This window comes from Corella eumyota, chromosome 4 (genome assembly GCF_963082875.1).
Source record: "Corella eumyota chromosome 4, kaCorEumy4.1, whole genome shotgun sequence".
Classification (NCBI taxonomy): Eukaryota; Metazoa; Chordata; class Ascidiacea; order Phlebobranchia; family Corellidae; genus Corella; species Corella eumyota.
In genome coordinates, this window is record NC_137493.1 from 9585531 (window position 1) to 9600006 (window position 14476).

At 28.8% G+C, this 14476-nt stretch overlaps 3 protein-coding genes across 3 annotated transcripts; 1 reads left to right on the forward strand and 2 right to left on the reverse strand.

Annotated features, from left to right (window-relative positions):
* Positions 1–843: 843 nt before the first annotated feature.
* Positions 844–3882, forward strand: LOC145751566 (GDH/6PGL endoplasmic bifunctional protein-like). The gene is made up of 7 exons (XM_082567744.1): positions 844–1519; positions 1615–1754; positions 1883–2068; positions 2131–2196; positions 2439–2573; positions 2642–3554; positions 3613–3882. The coding sequence occupies exons 1-7, from the start codon at positions 846–848 to the stop codon at positions 3842–3844; spliced, it is 2346 nt and encodes a 781-aa protein (XP_082423870.1). The 5' UTR covers positions 844–845; the 3' UTR covers positions 3845–3882.
* Positions 3832–7367, reverse strand: LOC145751567 (splicing factor 3B subunit 4-like). Its single transcript, XM_082567745.1, has 8 exons — positions 7236–7367; positions 6278–6381; positions 5998–6123; positions 5472–5600; positions 4987–5167; positions 4696–4815; positions 4357–4614; positions 3832–4288 (listed from the first exon to the last, which is right to left on the reverse strand). Exons 1-8 carry the CDS (start codon positions 7267–7269, stop codon positions 4059–4061), a joined length of 1182 nt encoding a protein of 393 aa, XP_082423871.1. The 5' UTR covers positions 7270–7367; the 3' UTR covers positions 3832–4058.
* Positions 7368–7686: 319 nt separating this feature from the next.
* LOC145750182 (coiled-coil domain-containing protein 63-like) lies at positions 7687–13046 on the reverse strand. The gene is made up of 15 exons (XM_082566147.1): positions 12972–13046; positions 12822–12897; positions 12635–12731; positions 11867–11997; positions 11290–11471; positions 11030–11143; positions 10517–10663; positions 10302–10398; positions 9917–10042; positions 9742–9824; positions 9480–9648; positions 9141–9304; positions 8937–9040; positions 8367–8460; positions 7687–8079 (listed from the first exon to the last, which is right to left on the reverse strand). Exons 2-15 carry the CDS (start codon positions 12886–12888, stop codon positions 8008–8010), a joined length of 1647 nt encoding a protein of 548 aa, XP_082422273.1. The 5' UTR covers positions 12889–12897; positions 12972–13046; the 3' UTR covers positions 7687–8007.
* Positions 13047–14476: the final 1430 nt, after the last annotated feature.

Here is a 14476-nt window from a genome sequence, read left to right on the forward strand (position 1 = left end):
TAATCTTTATACAATTAAAATAAAGTTATAGTTAATTGTAAAATAAATAAAACCAGCCGTTTATTCATTTTTAATAAATAGTACAGCTTAAACTTGACCAAAATTTTCGAAATAATCCGATTATAATCATTACTGACCATTTAACGCACTGAAAAAAACCCTCAGATAACTGTTTGGTTTACTTATCTACTGCATACGAAACTGTCTAACTGTAAAAACGCTTTATAATTTTTATGAGTCCTTTTTTCAGGCTTTTTTAAACATTCCAAACAACTTTTAAAATAGAAAAAAATTTTACACGACATGCACCTTTACACTACGTCATTACTTTTTACTACAACGAAACAAAAATTGTATTGCAAGATAGCCGATCTAACTGTTCTACATCGTGGCCTTGCTTACATTTCATTTGGCGACGGTTTCGATTGCACTTAGATCGGCACATCATAGTCGGGTAATCGCTTTGAAGTTTGCCTTTTTTTTTAAATTGAATAAAATGTTTGTTCACAAAGCGGCGCCCTTACATTTAAAAAAATGGCATTTTACCTATAGTTGCCGTTTTGTATACACAAAAAAATTATGTTTAGGCTCTGTGCAATTAAAAAATTATTTGAATGTCCTCTTCTTGTCTTACACAACTAATGTTGATCGAGTTTAACATTTTAAACTCGTATGAGTGCTTATTTTTTGTTGCGTAGTTAATTATTATCTTGTCGTTAATTGTTTCGTACAGGTCAATAATACCGCTATAGAATTTTTTACCAAGTACAGTCTAGTAAGGCCCCTTAACATTTTACACGCAAAGATAACAAACGTTTAACCAATTTTTGTAGTTGTTTGAGATTATGCGCTTTGTTTTGTGTGTTATTTTTGGGGGCAACTTGCTAGCATTTGTTTACGCGAATGTAAAAAATGGCATGACCAACTATGAAGATCGAAACAAACCTTCTAACTACCTTGATGTAACGCTGATTGGTGCAAATGGTGATCTGTCAAAGAAATATTTATGGAATGGTTTGTTTGATTTATTCAACAAATATGCCTATCAAAATCTAGGCGGTAAAGAAAAACAGTGGAGTTTCTCGTTCTACGGGGCTGGAAGGGATAATTCGTCTGTTGGTGGTTCCCTGTTAAAATATAATATTAAGAAGTATGTTCTTTGTAGCAACGTTGACCAGAATTGTATTCAAGCAAAAAATGTATATGCTAAACAAATCAAGTACGTACAATTAAAAACAGACGCTGATTACGCAAACCATTGCAACAAATTATTGGAAAACCAGCGTGATAAATTCTGTTACAAAGGACAGGATTGCCTTTATCAACACATAATTTATTTGTCAATACCACCGTTTGCTTACGAACAGACCACACAGCGGATATCATTGTTTTGTCAACAAAATCACCAAGAAAATGTCGTTAAAGTTGTTTTAGAAAAGCCATTTGGTCATGACGAAAAGTCAGCTATTTCTCAAGCCAAATCAATATCGCAATATCTTAGCGATGAAAACATTTACAGGTTTCTTAAAAGTTGTGTATATTTGGGTAATTGTGTTAAATTGAACAAAAACGATTTAAATTATTATTTGTTACATAGTTTTTTAATTTCTAAAGGGTGGATCATTATCTTGGAAAACAAACTGTTGAACAAATCCAACCTTTTCTGCAAACTAACACCCATATACATAACATGATGAACTTCAATTTTGTTGATAGAATAGAAATAGTATTAAAAGAAAAATTAGATGTCAAAGGTAAAATAGCCAAGTTTGTTAAATTTATAAAAATAATTGGTCTTAAACAATTTTTGTGTTATCCTTAGAAAATTTTTATAGCTAAATTGTATATTTTATTATAATAAAATATGAAATTTTGCAAATAGGACGGGCAGAATATTACGATAAGTATGGAGTTATGTGTGATGTTATGCAGAATCACTTATTTGAAATTATGTGTCTATTAACCATGGATACATTCAACATCAAAAACTTTACACTGGCCAAAAATCAATTAATTTCTCAAATACAACCAATTAAAAAAAGAAATATTGTTATCGGACAGTATAAAGGTATACAACATTTATAATAAAAATTTAATTTTATTTATTTGGTGTTTTTGTATTTGTTTAAGGTTATCAGGAAGAAGTTCAAAGTGAAGCTAAAAATAATGTTACAACCAGAACACCTACATTTGCAAGTATATGTAATTTATTGAAAACCTATTAAAAAATTCCTTAATCACATAATAATATTACCGGCAGCGTGGTGTAGTGGTAAGAACACTTGCTACACCACCATTGGGTCGTGAGTTCAATCCCCACTGCCCTTACGCTGTAGCCCCCTTGAGAAAGGCGCTACATTTAACCTTTCCGCATCGAGGATAAACATATATACAAAAAAAACATAAATATATACGTGAACTCATTTTTTTAATACAAGGTGTTAAAATGGAAATAAATTCCAGTTCTTGGAAAAATGTTCCAATATTTATTGTTTCGGGAAAAAAGTTAAATGAAAGAGTTGGGTTCGTCCGCATTGCTTTCAAAGACATTTATTTTAATATGGTTAGAAAAGGTAATATTTGTCTTAATCAAATGTATATATATAAAATGATTACCTTACTAAAGTTTCCAAATTTTTAGAGTGTTCTTCTTCGCACGAGATAATTTTTCATATCGGCCAAGGAATCTTAAACTGTCCTGCTATCCTAATTTCTAAACTGTTACCGATGAACTCAAATTATGTTCCAGCTGGATGGAAACAAACTCACAAATTTGATGACCTCATTTTATTTAACATTCCCATTAAATGTTTTGTTGTGTTTATTCCAATTAACAACAAGGATGCTTACACAGTTTTAATAGAAAAAGTATTTCTCGGCCAGAAGAAACAATTTGTTGCAGAAGATACTTTGCTAGAATCTTGGAAGATTTGGGGAACAATTATTAAAGAAACAAAAGATACTCATCCACTTATTTATGGCTCTCCAGAAGAGTTAGATTTTGTTTATATTAATGACACTCTAAAATATCAAAATAAATATTTAAAACATTTAAACAAATTGTTTTTGGGACAAAACTTGATTACAGGGAGCTGTGATGAGGTGATTTATCAATTGGCAGAAGATATAAGGGAAGCTGCAATAAATTCGATAAGACAACAAACCTTCTTTAATATTGCATTTTCAGGTGGAACATCCCCTTTAAAACTATTTAAATATTTTAGAGATCATATGAAAACTAGTTTTCCATGGAAACAGACAAATATTTGGCAAGTCGATGAAAGGTGTTCAAATATTTCAAAAGAAAGTAATTTTTTTAACATGTGCAAGGAACTAATTGATTTTATACCTGAATTAATATACTCAAACATTCACCCGATGCCTATTGGTATTGATGGCAGTTGTAGTGAAATTAATGCATTAAAATATGAGCAATCCATGTTGGAGATAGTCGGAAAATCTTATAAATTGGACTACATCGTTCTAGGATTGGGATCTGATGGTCATACTGCCTCTTTATTTTCAAACTATAAAAGTTTAATAAATGATCAAAGGTATGTATTAATAAAATAGACCTTAAAAATTTGCTTCTAATCATATTTGTTTTAACAGATATGTAGCAATGGTTGAAAATGCACCGGCAAATATATCACCGGACCGAATAACTTTAACATATAAAACCTTTAATGCTGCGCAAAAAGTTTCCGTACTAGTTATGGGAAGTTCAAAATCAAGTATACTTAATTTTCTTCAATCTACAAAATGCAACAATCCTGAAGATTTTCCAATATGCAAAGTTTCTAATAAAAATCTAACTTGGTTTATAGATAATAGTTGCTTGTAAATGTGACAAAATTTTATTAATAAAATATGCAAACTACGTAGTTGAATTTTTGTAGTCATGATTGATGGGTAACAGAGTTTTGTGTTGTTGTAGAGTTTTTAATAACTTTACAGTAAACACAATTTGAGTAATGCCCAACCAAAATAGTGTTGGGCTTAAGAATAACTTGTTTATTATAATTTTGGGGGTAACAAAAATAAATAGCAGGACATTATTAACTTTCATTCCCCCAGTTTCCATGACTTCCTATCATAGGTGGAGGTGGTGGGCCTCTCATATTACTCATTCTGGGTGGTGGAGGAGGGCCTCTCATTCCTCCCATATTTGGTGGATGTGGACCCCTCATTCCTTCAAACATGGGACCCCTTGGACCTCCCCATGGTCCACCCATCGGTGGTCCCATAGGAGGACCCCTTGGAGCAAAATGTCCACCCATCCGGGGTCCTAAAAAAAACAGTTAAATAAGGACAAAAAATAGTGTGTGATAAACCTCACATTATAATAGTTCTTACCCATTCCCATATTACCCATTGGGGGGCCATGCATCATGTTAGGTGGAGGGGGGCCCATTTGTCGATTACCCCAATTGGGAAGTCCGCCCATGTTCATTTGATCATGATCATTAGATGGTGGCATAGGAGGGCCGGGCATTGGTGGCATGTGACCCAATGGGGGTGGCATCATGGAACCAGGTCCCATACCCATTGGTGGCATTAAAGGAGGTCCCATAGGTGGCATACCAGGCATTGGCATAGGAGGTGGTGGTATACCTAATTTTAAAACAATTTAAAAATAGTTATTATCACAAAAATAAATAGATACATATTTTTCTACATAAAAACAACTTTTACCTGGCATTTCCATATTACCCATGTCCATACCAGAAGGCATGTTATCAGTTGGAGCATCAGCAAACAAAGTATGAGGTCTGTCTGCTTGTGAGAGTGGGTTTTGTACAGCTAGTAACCTCTCTTAAAATATGAAACAATTTTTTTAACATATAGTAAGGTACTAATATTGTCATTCTATTATTTTGTAAAGGCAACAGATAGCAGCATATTGTTAAATTGGCCTTTTTATAAATTAACTTATATATATTTAAAAATCAAATTACATTATTGTTATTTAATAAATTATTTTACCTGCTGCCCCACCATGTCTTTCTCCTTTGGAGTCCTTTTTAAAGGCATATGAAATACTAATAGGTCGATTACAAAGATGCTGCCCATTCATTGCTTCTAAAGCTGCATCTGAAGCCTCAAAGCTAGCAAAATTTATAAAAGCAAATCCCTTTGAATTACCGGTATCAGGATCTCGCATTATCTTAATAGAAAATAAAAGTAAAATATTGGTCAACATTATTTTAATAGTTTTTAAATTAAAAAATATATATATACAATATTTAGATTAATTTAAAAATTAAAGTTATAAATTAAAACTAAATTTAATTTTAAAATAGTTTTTACTTTCACCATGATTCACCAACATTCAATATTTGAAAATTCACTATTATTCATTGAATTATAAAGAACAAACAAGTATATAAAGATATTGAATAAAATGTTATTATTTATTTATATATACACATAATATTATAATGATAAAAACTTAAAAAATAAGAACCTACTTTTGGAGTTTGCAATATTACACCAAAGGCACTAAAGGTATCATACAGCAGTTTTTCATCTATTTCAGGATCTAAGTTGCCGATAAATAGGTTTGCACCCACATCCAAATTCTTTTGATGTGATGATGCCTAATTATAAATTGGTAATTATTTACCAAGAAGTTAAATATAATCTTTATCAACAACAATTATTTGGGAAAACCAACCAGTAGAAATACATTTCATGGAGAAATAAAATGATATGTTTTTTGATAAGTGGCTTAAATTTAAATATCCTACTATTTAAATCTAAAACTGCATTTATTTTTGATTAATTTAATTAAATCGATTCAATGAAAATTTATTACATAGCATTTATATATTTAATTTTGTTTTTGGTGGTTGTTTACAATATTCAATCAAAATAAAACTACTTTACTAGTTTAGATACATTTACCCATTTCGAAAGCTGCTTATAGGGTATTGTTAAAAACTTTAAACAATGCAATATAGTTTTATTTAAAATTTTTCTGTAAATAGTATATACCTTGTTAACTCTAATAGGTTTTCCATATAATTTTATCATGTTTAGTATTTTGATAGCATAGTCTGCATCTTCTTCACTTAAAAATTCTACAAATCCATATCCTTGATGATGACTCGTAATTCGATCCTTTAAATAATAAACAATTCTAAATAATTTTTTTTTATCCCAACTGCAAAAAACAATTAAATTAATAAAACCTTTAAAATATAATACGAATGGTTCTTCTGTAGGACAATTTCGGTAGAAAATCATTAATTTTAAACAAAGTATAATTACTAACCTTAGGCATATGTGTGCTGACAACCACACCGGCCTGTAAAAACAGCTCCCACAATAAAGGCTCACTAACTTTTTCATCTAAACCACCAACATACACAGTAGCATCTAAAAGTAACATGTATGTAAAAGTTAAACATATATAAACCTAATTTTTTTTTGTATATATCTTTATCCTCGATGTGAGAAGGTCGAATGCGCGACCTTAACATAGAATGACATCTAATACTCAAACCCAGTCTCAAATTGCCTGTGGCAGTTTGGGATATTATAGATTATAACTGTCCGGTTATTATGCTGCTGATTAAGTGCTGGCTCAGCAAGACTTCATACCATTTATTTTTTCAGCAAGACTTCATACCATTCAGCAAGACTTCATACCATTTGCGCCTTACTTAAGGGCGCTACAGCATGAGAGCAGTGGGGAATGAACCCACAACCTCATAGTGGTGTAGCAAGTGTTCTTACCACTACACTATGTGGTCGATTTAAAATTATGTTAGATAAATTGCTGCAAATAGGCTACCACAAATTCTGTAAACAGTCAGTATACAGGTTTACTATTCTTATTATGATAATTCAATCTTATAGGCTATATTCAAATGAAAAGAAAAAATGAAAATTGAATTATCATTAAAGATATTCAGATATTATGGGTGGTTGGCAATCCTGCAAATCTTTGGTTTACTGTGCAGCTGTGCCAAAGATTGAATTTCATATTAATTTGTATTTAACAGACAAACAGAATTTATAAAATTTAAGCCAGTTGTGAAGTTATTACGATAAAAATAATGGACAAACGTAAATGGGCAAAAGTTCTACAGTCTGATCCAGATCCTGAGTAATCAGCTTTAAGTAAAGTTTTTAATTCAATTCTTTACGCTTTCTGGCAGTTCTGGTTAGCAAGTGATGCAAACAATTTTGTTATTTAATAATCTTATGTTTGACCCACGTGAACTCACCTTGATTACGTTCGGAAATTGGGCCAGCAGCCATTTTTCGAGGCGGCTAACAAATTTATTTTTTTTCCGTTTAAGTTTCTAATTTAATTCAATATTTCGCTTTCAGTCATTGCTGGTTAATTTACACGCTTTAGTTCAACAGCATTTTTAACCAAATTGTGTCATAGATTTTACCGAAAGTATTAGGTATAAAATGCTAGTTAATGTTTTATTATCAAAAATTATTTTACCAAATATACATTTGGCCAAAAACTATAAGCCTCAAAACCTATTTTACCAAGAATGAGACATATTTTTTTAAAGTGGTTATTTAAAAGTGTAAGCAACACTAGCAATCATAAAAGCATTTTTACTACCATTGATTCACCTATTTTCGGAGTGCTTGCACTTAAAAAAACTAAAAAATATGACAAATGATTTACAAAAGGTACAAGAAGCGTACCGTTTATTTTTTATATACAATTATATTTTTAATCCAAAGGTTAAGAAAAAAAAAGTTTAAAAAATGTACAACTAATCTCGGTTTTATGTCATATTTGTTGTTATTGTTGTAGTGTTATATTTTGTGAATATTAAAAATAAGAGGTAACTTCAATGATGTGTATTAAATAATAAATATATAGCAAACTTTATGTTTTAAGTAGTTTGTAGCAATAACTAAAGGTAAAAAAATGCAAGAGCAAATTAACTAAATCTAATAACTTTTAGGTAATAGTTGGTACTAAGATAACACAGCTTCAGCCATTTTGTGTTGTTATTGGCACAGGTACAGTTATTTCTTTTTGGCAGCTGAAAGATCATATCTAAATCCCTTTTTGGAAGCCGCTGCTTCTTTTTTAATGACCTTACAAAACATAATTATTTTGATCACTTAAACATTACGGTTTTTGGAAAAAACTAAGAATTGTAAAGTACAATTAGAATATGCTGGAATCCTTAGGTATTAGGGAAAAAAAAAGTACGGGAGAGAATCAGTTGAAATCCCGAAATGCAAAAAAGAATTTGGCTGTAAAGTAGGAAAGAGAATTGGCTAGGACCTTAAATTCTAGTTTTTTTTTTTAAAAACCATAAATTACAAGTGCTTCTAAAAATTACAGAATTGTAGAAAATCATTTAAAAAAAGATATTTACCCCTTTCATAATTCTTTCTTTCAGTTCGTGTTGGGTGAGTGGTCGGTTTTCTTCCTCATTTCTTGCTTCTATTTCATCGCTGTCATAATCATCTCTATAAAAGAAATATTAAAAACTCTTCCCAAAAAAATAAATGAACTTAATTAATTTGTATTTTATTACTCATTAACTTAAAATGTACATTGCTCTTTATTCCATTTAAAATTTAAACCCAATTTGCAACATTTAAATACATATTATAGGTTGATCTTAACAAACTGTTTACTTGATTTGAAGTACTGAAGCTAACAACTTGTTTGCTTTGGCGCGATCTCTTAAGTCTCTAATGTTAAATGCAATCGCAAATAAGCGGTTTGTAAATTTAATATCTATCTTTATAATAAATCTTACTTTGTTGTGAATCCTTTTTTATTATTTGCTAAGGATACTGTTAATATTTTTTTATTTAGTTGATTTTAGTCACTTTTTTTGGAATTTTTCTAAAAAACTGTCTCTGGTTGTAATTTAACTCTGTCTAATTAAAAAAAAACAGGAGGGCTAATTAAAAAACAAACAATTTACAAATTTTACCCAGTCGAAGGGGGAGCAATAAGAAGTGGTTGAATGGGTTCCACTGGTACTTGACCTAAAATAATTCGAGCTGTTTCTTGGGGGTCATATGGTTTTTCGTAATCCTTAAAAATTAATTACAGATTTTTGGTAATACCATCTCTTTATTATTTAATGAGAAACTATCAAAAAATGTTTGTTTAAAAAAATTAAGTTTTAAATAACCTGAGAATTAATGTAAGACTGAGCAGTCAATAATTCATTTGCTCTTTGCTCAATTAAACCAAGATATTGCATCATATTATCATTTTTAACACCCTCTGAACTCCCAAGTAAATCATTTAAAGCAGCGCTATCACAACCTATTCTCTTAAAAAGAGAGGCGATTCCTTAAAAAATAGAATATTTAAATTTATAAAAATTTTTGAACAGCATATTGTTTTATTAAAAAGCTAACCATTTTTTATTGAGAATATTTAAAAAGTTTTTTTTTATTAAACAGCAAAATAATATTCTGAATTTTCATTCCAGTGGACATTGCACATAAATTGTTATAAAAGTTACCTATTTTTAGTTGATCCAAAATCTTGAGTGTTGCTTTTAACATGTGTTCATTTTCCGAATATTTATGAGAGGCAAATTTTCTTGATTCTTCCAGATCATCCAGAATCTGTTTTCGATCCGTGTCCAATTTTAATCCTTCTCCTCTAAACTCTGCTATGTTTTTTTGAATCTAAATGTAATGGATTAATAATACTGAAAGTTTTATTGAACTGCATTACAAAGTATAAAAATATACTAAATGTAAACAATGTTAAAAAATTACCATTGCAATAATGTCATGAATTCTTTCAATTTCATTATTTTGTTCATTTACATAATTAAACAAAGCAAAATTGCAATCCTCAACTGAAAAGTAAAAATACCTTAAGTGAAATAATATTTAGGGAATTATAGTACAAACACATGTTTATTTAAAAGACAAGTTACAAAAAAAAAACCTTTGATAAAGTTTGAAACAATTTCATCAATATCTGTGCTTCCAGTAATTTCTTCAATTTCCCGAAATGCGTTTTCGTAAGTTTCAATACTTTCTCTGCCATCTCCTTTCTTTTTTATATCTTTATCTAAAATTTAATACAAGACTATTTACACAATTAAATATAATTGGCTAACAAAACAATAAATTATAACTATGTTAAATTAAATTAACCTACCAAAAAAGTAAAAAGAAAATAAAAGGAAAATTGGATGTAGAAATGTATGTGTTTTAATTTTTTAATTTGCATTTGCTTACAATCAATATTTGAACCTAATACTAATTTTAACAAAACAAATTAAAGAGCAATATTTGTGGGTTACTAATGCATAGCCAAATTTTTTAACCTTTTCGAGATCTGACCATGCTTAGACCTCTTGTAAAATCCTTCATCAACATAAATTCTCTCAACTTTTTGTCATGGTCTATCACTCTGTTTAATTCCTAAAAATCAAACATTTTGTTTTTAGTAATAAATAGTGTAATTTAAATACCATTGGAAAAACAAAACTGATTAACCATATCACAAATAAACCAAAAAATAAAATAAATTTTTTGAAACCTTAATATCAGCATTAAAAAGTTGCAAATCTTTGTCTGCCTTTTCTTTAAGCAAAAATATTTTACTGTGAGCTTCATCTCGTTGATCATAAGCCAGTGTTGATGCTTCAATTACTTGCCCAATTTCCCTTTTAAGGTCCTTTAATTCCTTTATCATGCAGAATAGATAAAATAATTTGAACAAAAAAATGTAAATAAGTTATATGAGGTTAAGGTAGGGGACATATGGTAATTTAAAAAAAGATATATAAATTTCTTGTTTTGACCACTAACCTAAGAAATGTAGATTTTTTTTAAATGTAGAATTTTATTTTTAATGGACATTATAAATCAAAAAAGTAATTGTAATTAAAAGTCTATCTTAGGCAAAATTAATCAATATTACACATTGTTATATTTAAGGGTGCTTAGTCTAATAAAACAGAACATACATTCCTATTTTTTCTAGTTTTTGAAACAGACGAAATGTTGTGCATTTATTGTTTTAATAAAAATGTATTGTATTATTACATACCTTTTCAAGTTTTTTGTACAGTTGCTGAAATCTCCCCTTTTCAATTCTTAAAGTTTCAATTTGTTCACGCAATGCACTGTTCTTAGTAAGGGCAATGTTAAACTTGGATAGGGCCTTTAAACAAATAAATAATTATTTACCAGCAAAAATTAATTAAATTAGAATTTGGTGTTTAAAAAGAGAAAAAACAATTGTCAAATTTGATTTTTAATGAATTTTAAAACAATTTTTGTTTTCATTTTAAAGAAAATTTGTTTTACTCTGTGTAGTCTTCCCTCAAGAACACTCATCCTTTTTTGAGTTTGCTGAGCGAGAAATCGAGTTGAAACAACCTCACCCATTTTTTTTCGCTGGTTTTGTACTTTTTCTTCCCATTCGCGAATATCTTCCTCAAATTTTATCTGAATCACACGTTCTTGATCAATCTCATTTACACACTCATCTAAAATACATAAACAAGATAACATTCCAGTTTATACTTATATATAAGTAGTAAAACATGGAATTATGTGAGTATAATTTCATACCAAAACATAAAGTTATGTCAAAAATCTAACACTGTTTACAAATTTTAATGCATGATGCATAAAATTAGTTTCTTTTTTGTAAACAATTTTTCACTTTCTTTAATGCGTTAAAAATAGAAATAGTTATGCTTTTTTTTATTAATCTGTTGCTGTTTGTTTAATTAATGTTTATAAATTTAAAATTCAAGGTAACTTATTATCCAAACATTTTTAACTATAGATATTAGCAATAAAAAATGTGTATAAATGGCATTAAATTATTTAATAAAACTGGTTTTCAATTTAATATTTTCAGGTTTACATTTTTTACCTTTTTCATCAAGAAGTCGTTGCAAAGCAGCAATGTTGACTTTATCCTTTTCTTGGTTGAACTTACTTTGTGCAAGATTAAGATTTTTCATCAGTTCTTCTCTTTCAGTTTTAAGGTTTTCAATTTCTGATCTTTTTTAACACAATTAAAAAAAATACTTACCAAACTTATATACAAAATATTTGTGTTACTTATTTAATTTAATTTTTATTTAAAAACAATCGGGTATACAAACTTAGAATAAACTAAATTTTGTAAAAAATATTACACGATTCTAATTTTGTTTATTTTACTAAATTCTGTAATGAAATGTAACTTGGTTTTGATTAAGCTGTTAGTTATTATAAGTTCAACAAAAAAAAACATAAAAATCACAAAGTTACTGTATTGCAAAACTTACTTGTTAGGTAATACACTATCAAAGCAAAAACAAAATATATATATGACAAGTTTAAAGGCACAGCAATTTTATACCTGAGAAACTTGAAGAAGAGTAAGCACTATAATGCAAATATTTATGCATTAGCAAAATTTATTAATAAACTGCTTAGTGCTTGGAATTTAACAAATCATGTGTTTTTTACTTTCTAAGCTTTCGATATTGATATTTTCCTTCACAAAAAGGAAAATTACAAAAAAATCAAAAAGCAACAAAAAATTAGCCAAAATAATAAAATAGGAATTGGTTTTTGTTCACCTTTTATTGCTAAGTAGGCATTCTAATACATGTTACAAAAGCGTTATTTAAGTAAAAAAATAAAAACTTACAGTTGCCGTCTTATAAGATCTTGAGATTCAAGGGCATAAGCTTGTCGATCTCCTTCCATTATTCTATATTTTCGTTGAAGCTTTTCAAGCTCAGCTTCTAAATAACAATGATTATAACTTAGTTTTGCAATTGACTAGTTAAACAAAAAACTTATCAGTTTTAAAAATGCAACCATGGGGTACAAACCAAATCCTTCAATATCTCCTTCGCTTCCATCTGATTTCTGACTCAGAGCTGACTTGTTTCGGGGCATCTTTGTTTTCTTTTTTGTTTAAAAAAAAAAAACAGTTAACAAATTAAGTTAATATTTTAATTAGATTAAACATTTTCACTTACAGATAACTAAAGAGTTTTTTTATATTAAAAAGTATAGCGTTTTTATACCAATTTAAAAACAGTCGAATTTCAAACTTGAAACTTCTTAATTTTTGTTTACGTCACCATAGCAACAGTTATTTCTTCTTTTAGGCTATTTTTAAAACAAAATATGACATTTTAATATTAAAATTTAACAGATAATTTAATTAAAAAAATTAGAAATTTTGAAAGTGTGACTAACACTACAATTAAATAAAAATATATTAAAAAAATTTAAATAATTTGGCAACATAGAACACCATTTATATATATAACAAAACCGCCAATTTGTGACGTCACTTATACTGCTTATATCATAGATAAACTAATACAATGCATTGCCGAAGCTCTCAATTCATTGACTCCGCTACGCCTCAATTTAAATGGTAAGTGTTCAATTTAATTTAAAAAACAAATGGTAAGTGTTCTATATTTATTATTCGGAATTTATTAGGCTTAGGCCAGTTTACGCGATTTAGGCTTACTATTAGCCCGTACTTTAGTCTATATAGCAAAACAAAATTTAAAAGTTAGTTTGCAAACTAGCTAGACTTCTTGATATACATTTTTATCCGTTTAAAATAGAAAATAAAATCTTTATATGCTTTTTAATTGAATATTTTAAAGATATTACTAACAAATATTTAAATATGCCCGCGAATCATTGCTGTATTTCAGGTGTTTTTGGTCCTACCAAAAAAACAAAACTTCGAGAAGTTTATTTTGAATCGTACGAGCTGATATTGGATAAAAACAGTAAGAAAATTAAACACAACCAACTTTTAACAATAGTTGTTTTGTCAATGCATGACTCCGGTAAAGGCGACCAACAAATATACGACATACCTTTGCTATACGACATACCTTGTATTTGGCCACTTTCTATAATTTTTTTTACCTTTTTAAGGGGAAGTCGTTGTTATTCACAAAATATGTTGTTGTTATTCACAAAATATGCTAATATGTGTATATTAGATACTAATATGTGTATATTAGTATCTCTATGGTTAAAACCCCCATTTTGTGACGTCATTTTTATTGCGTATAATATAAAAAAAGCATAGTTTACACCTGTATTTGACCACTATTTAATATTTTATATATGTTTTTAAAGAAATGTCGTTGTTGGGTACGTTGTTCTTTACAAAATTTGTAAAAAAAATTGAGGCGCTATAATAAATAAGTTGTTATAATCCCCAATTTGTGACGTCAATTTTGTTGCGTATTATACGAAAATACGAAGTTTACACCTGTATTCGACCACTTTCGAATATTTTGTTCACTTTTTTGAATTTGTCAATGTTGGTACATTGTTATTAACAAAATATGTAAAATAAATTGAAGCGCCATGATAGCCCAAATATTACATTACAAATGTAATATCTATGATAATAGACAGGTTGTTAAACGCCTAGTTTGTGACGTCATATGTTATACGTATTTCAGTTTAGTACAAAAGTTTACTCCTGCGTTTAATAATTTTT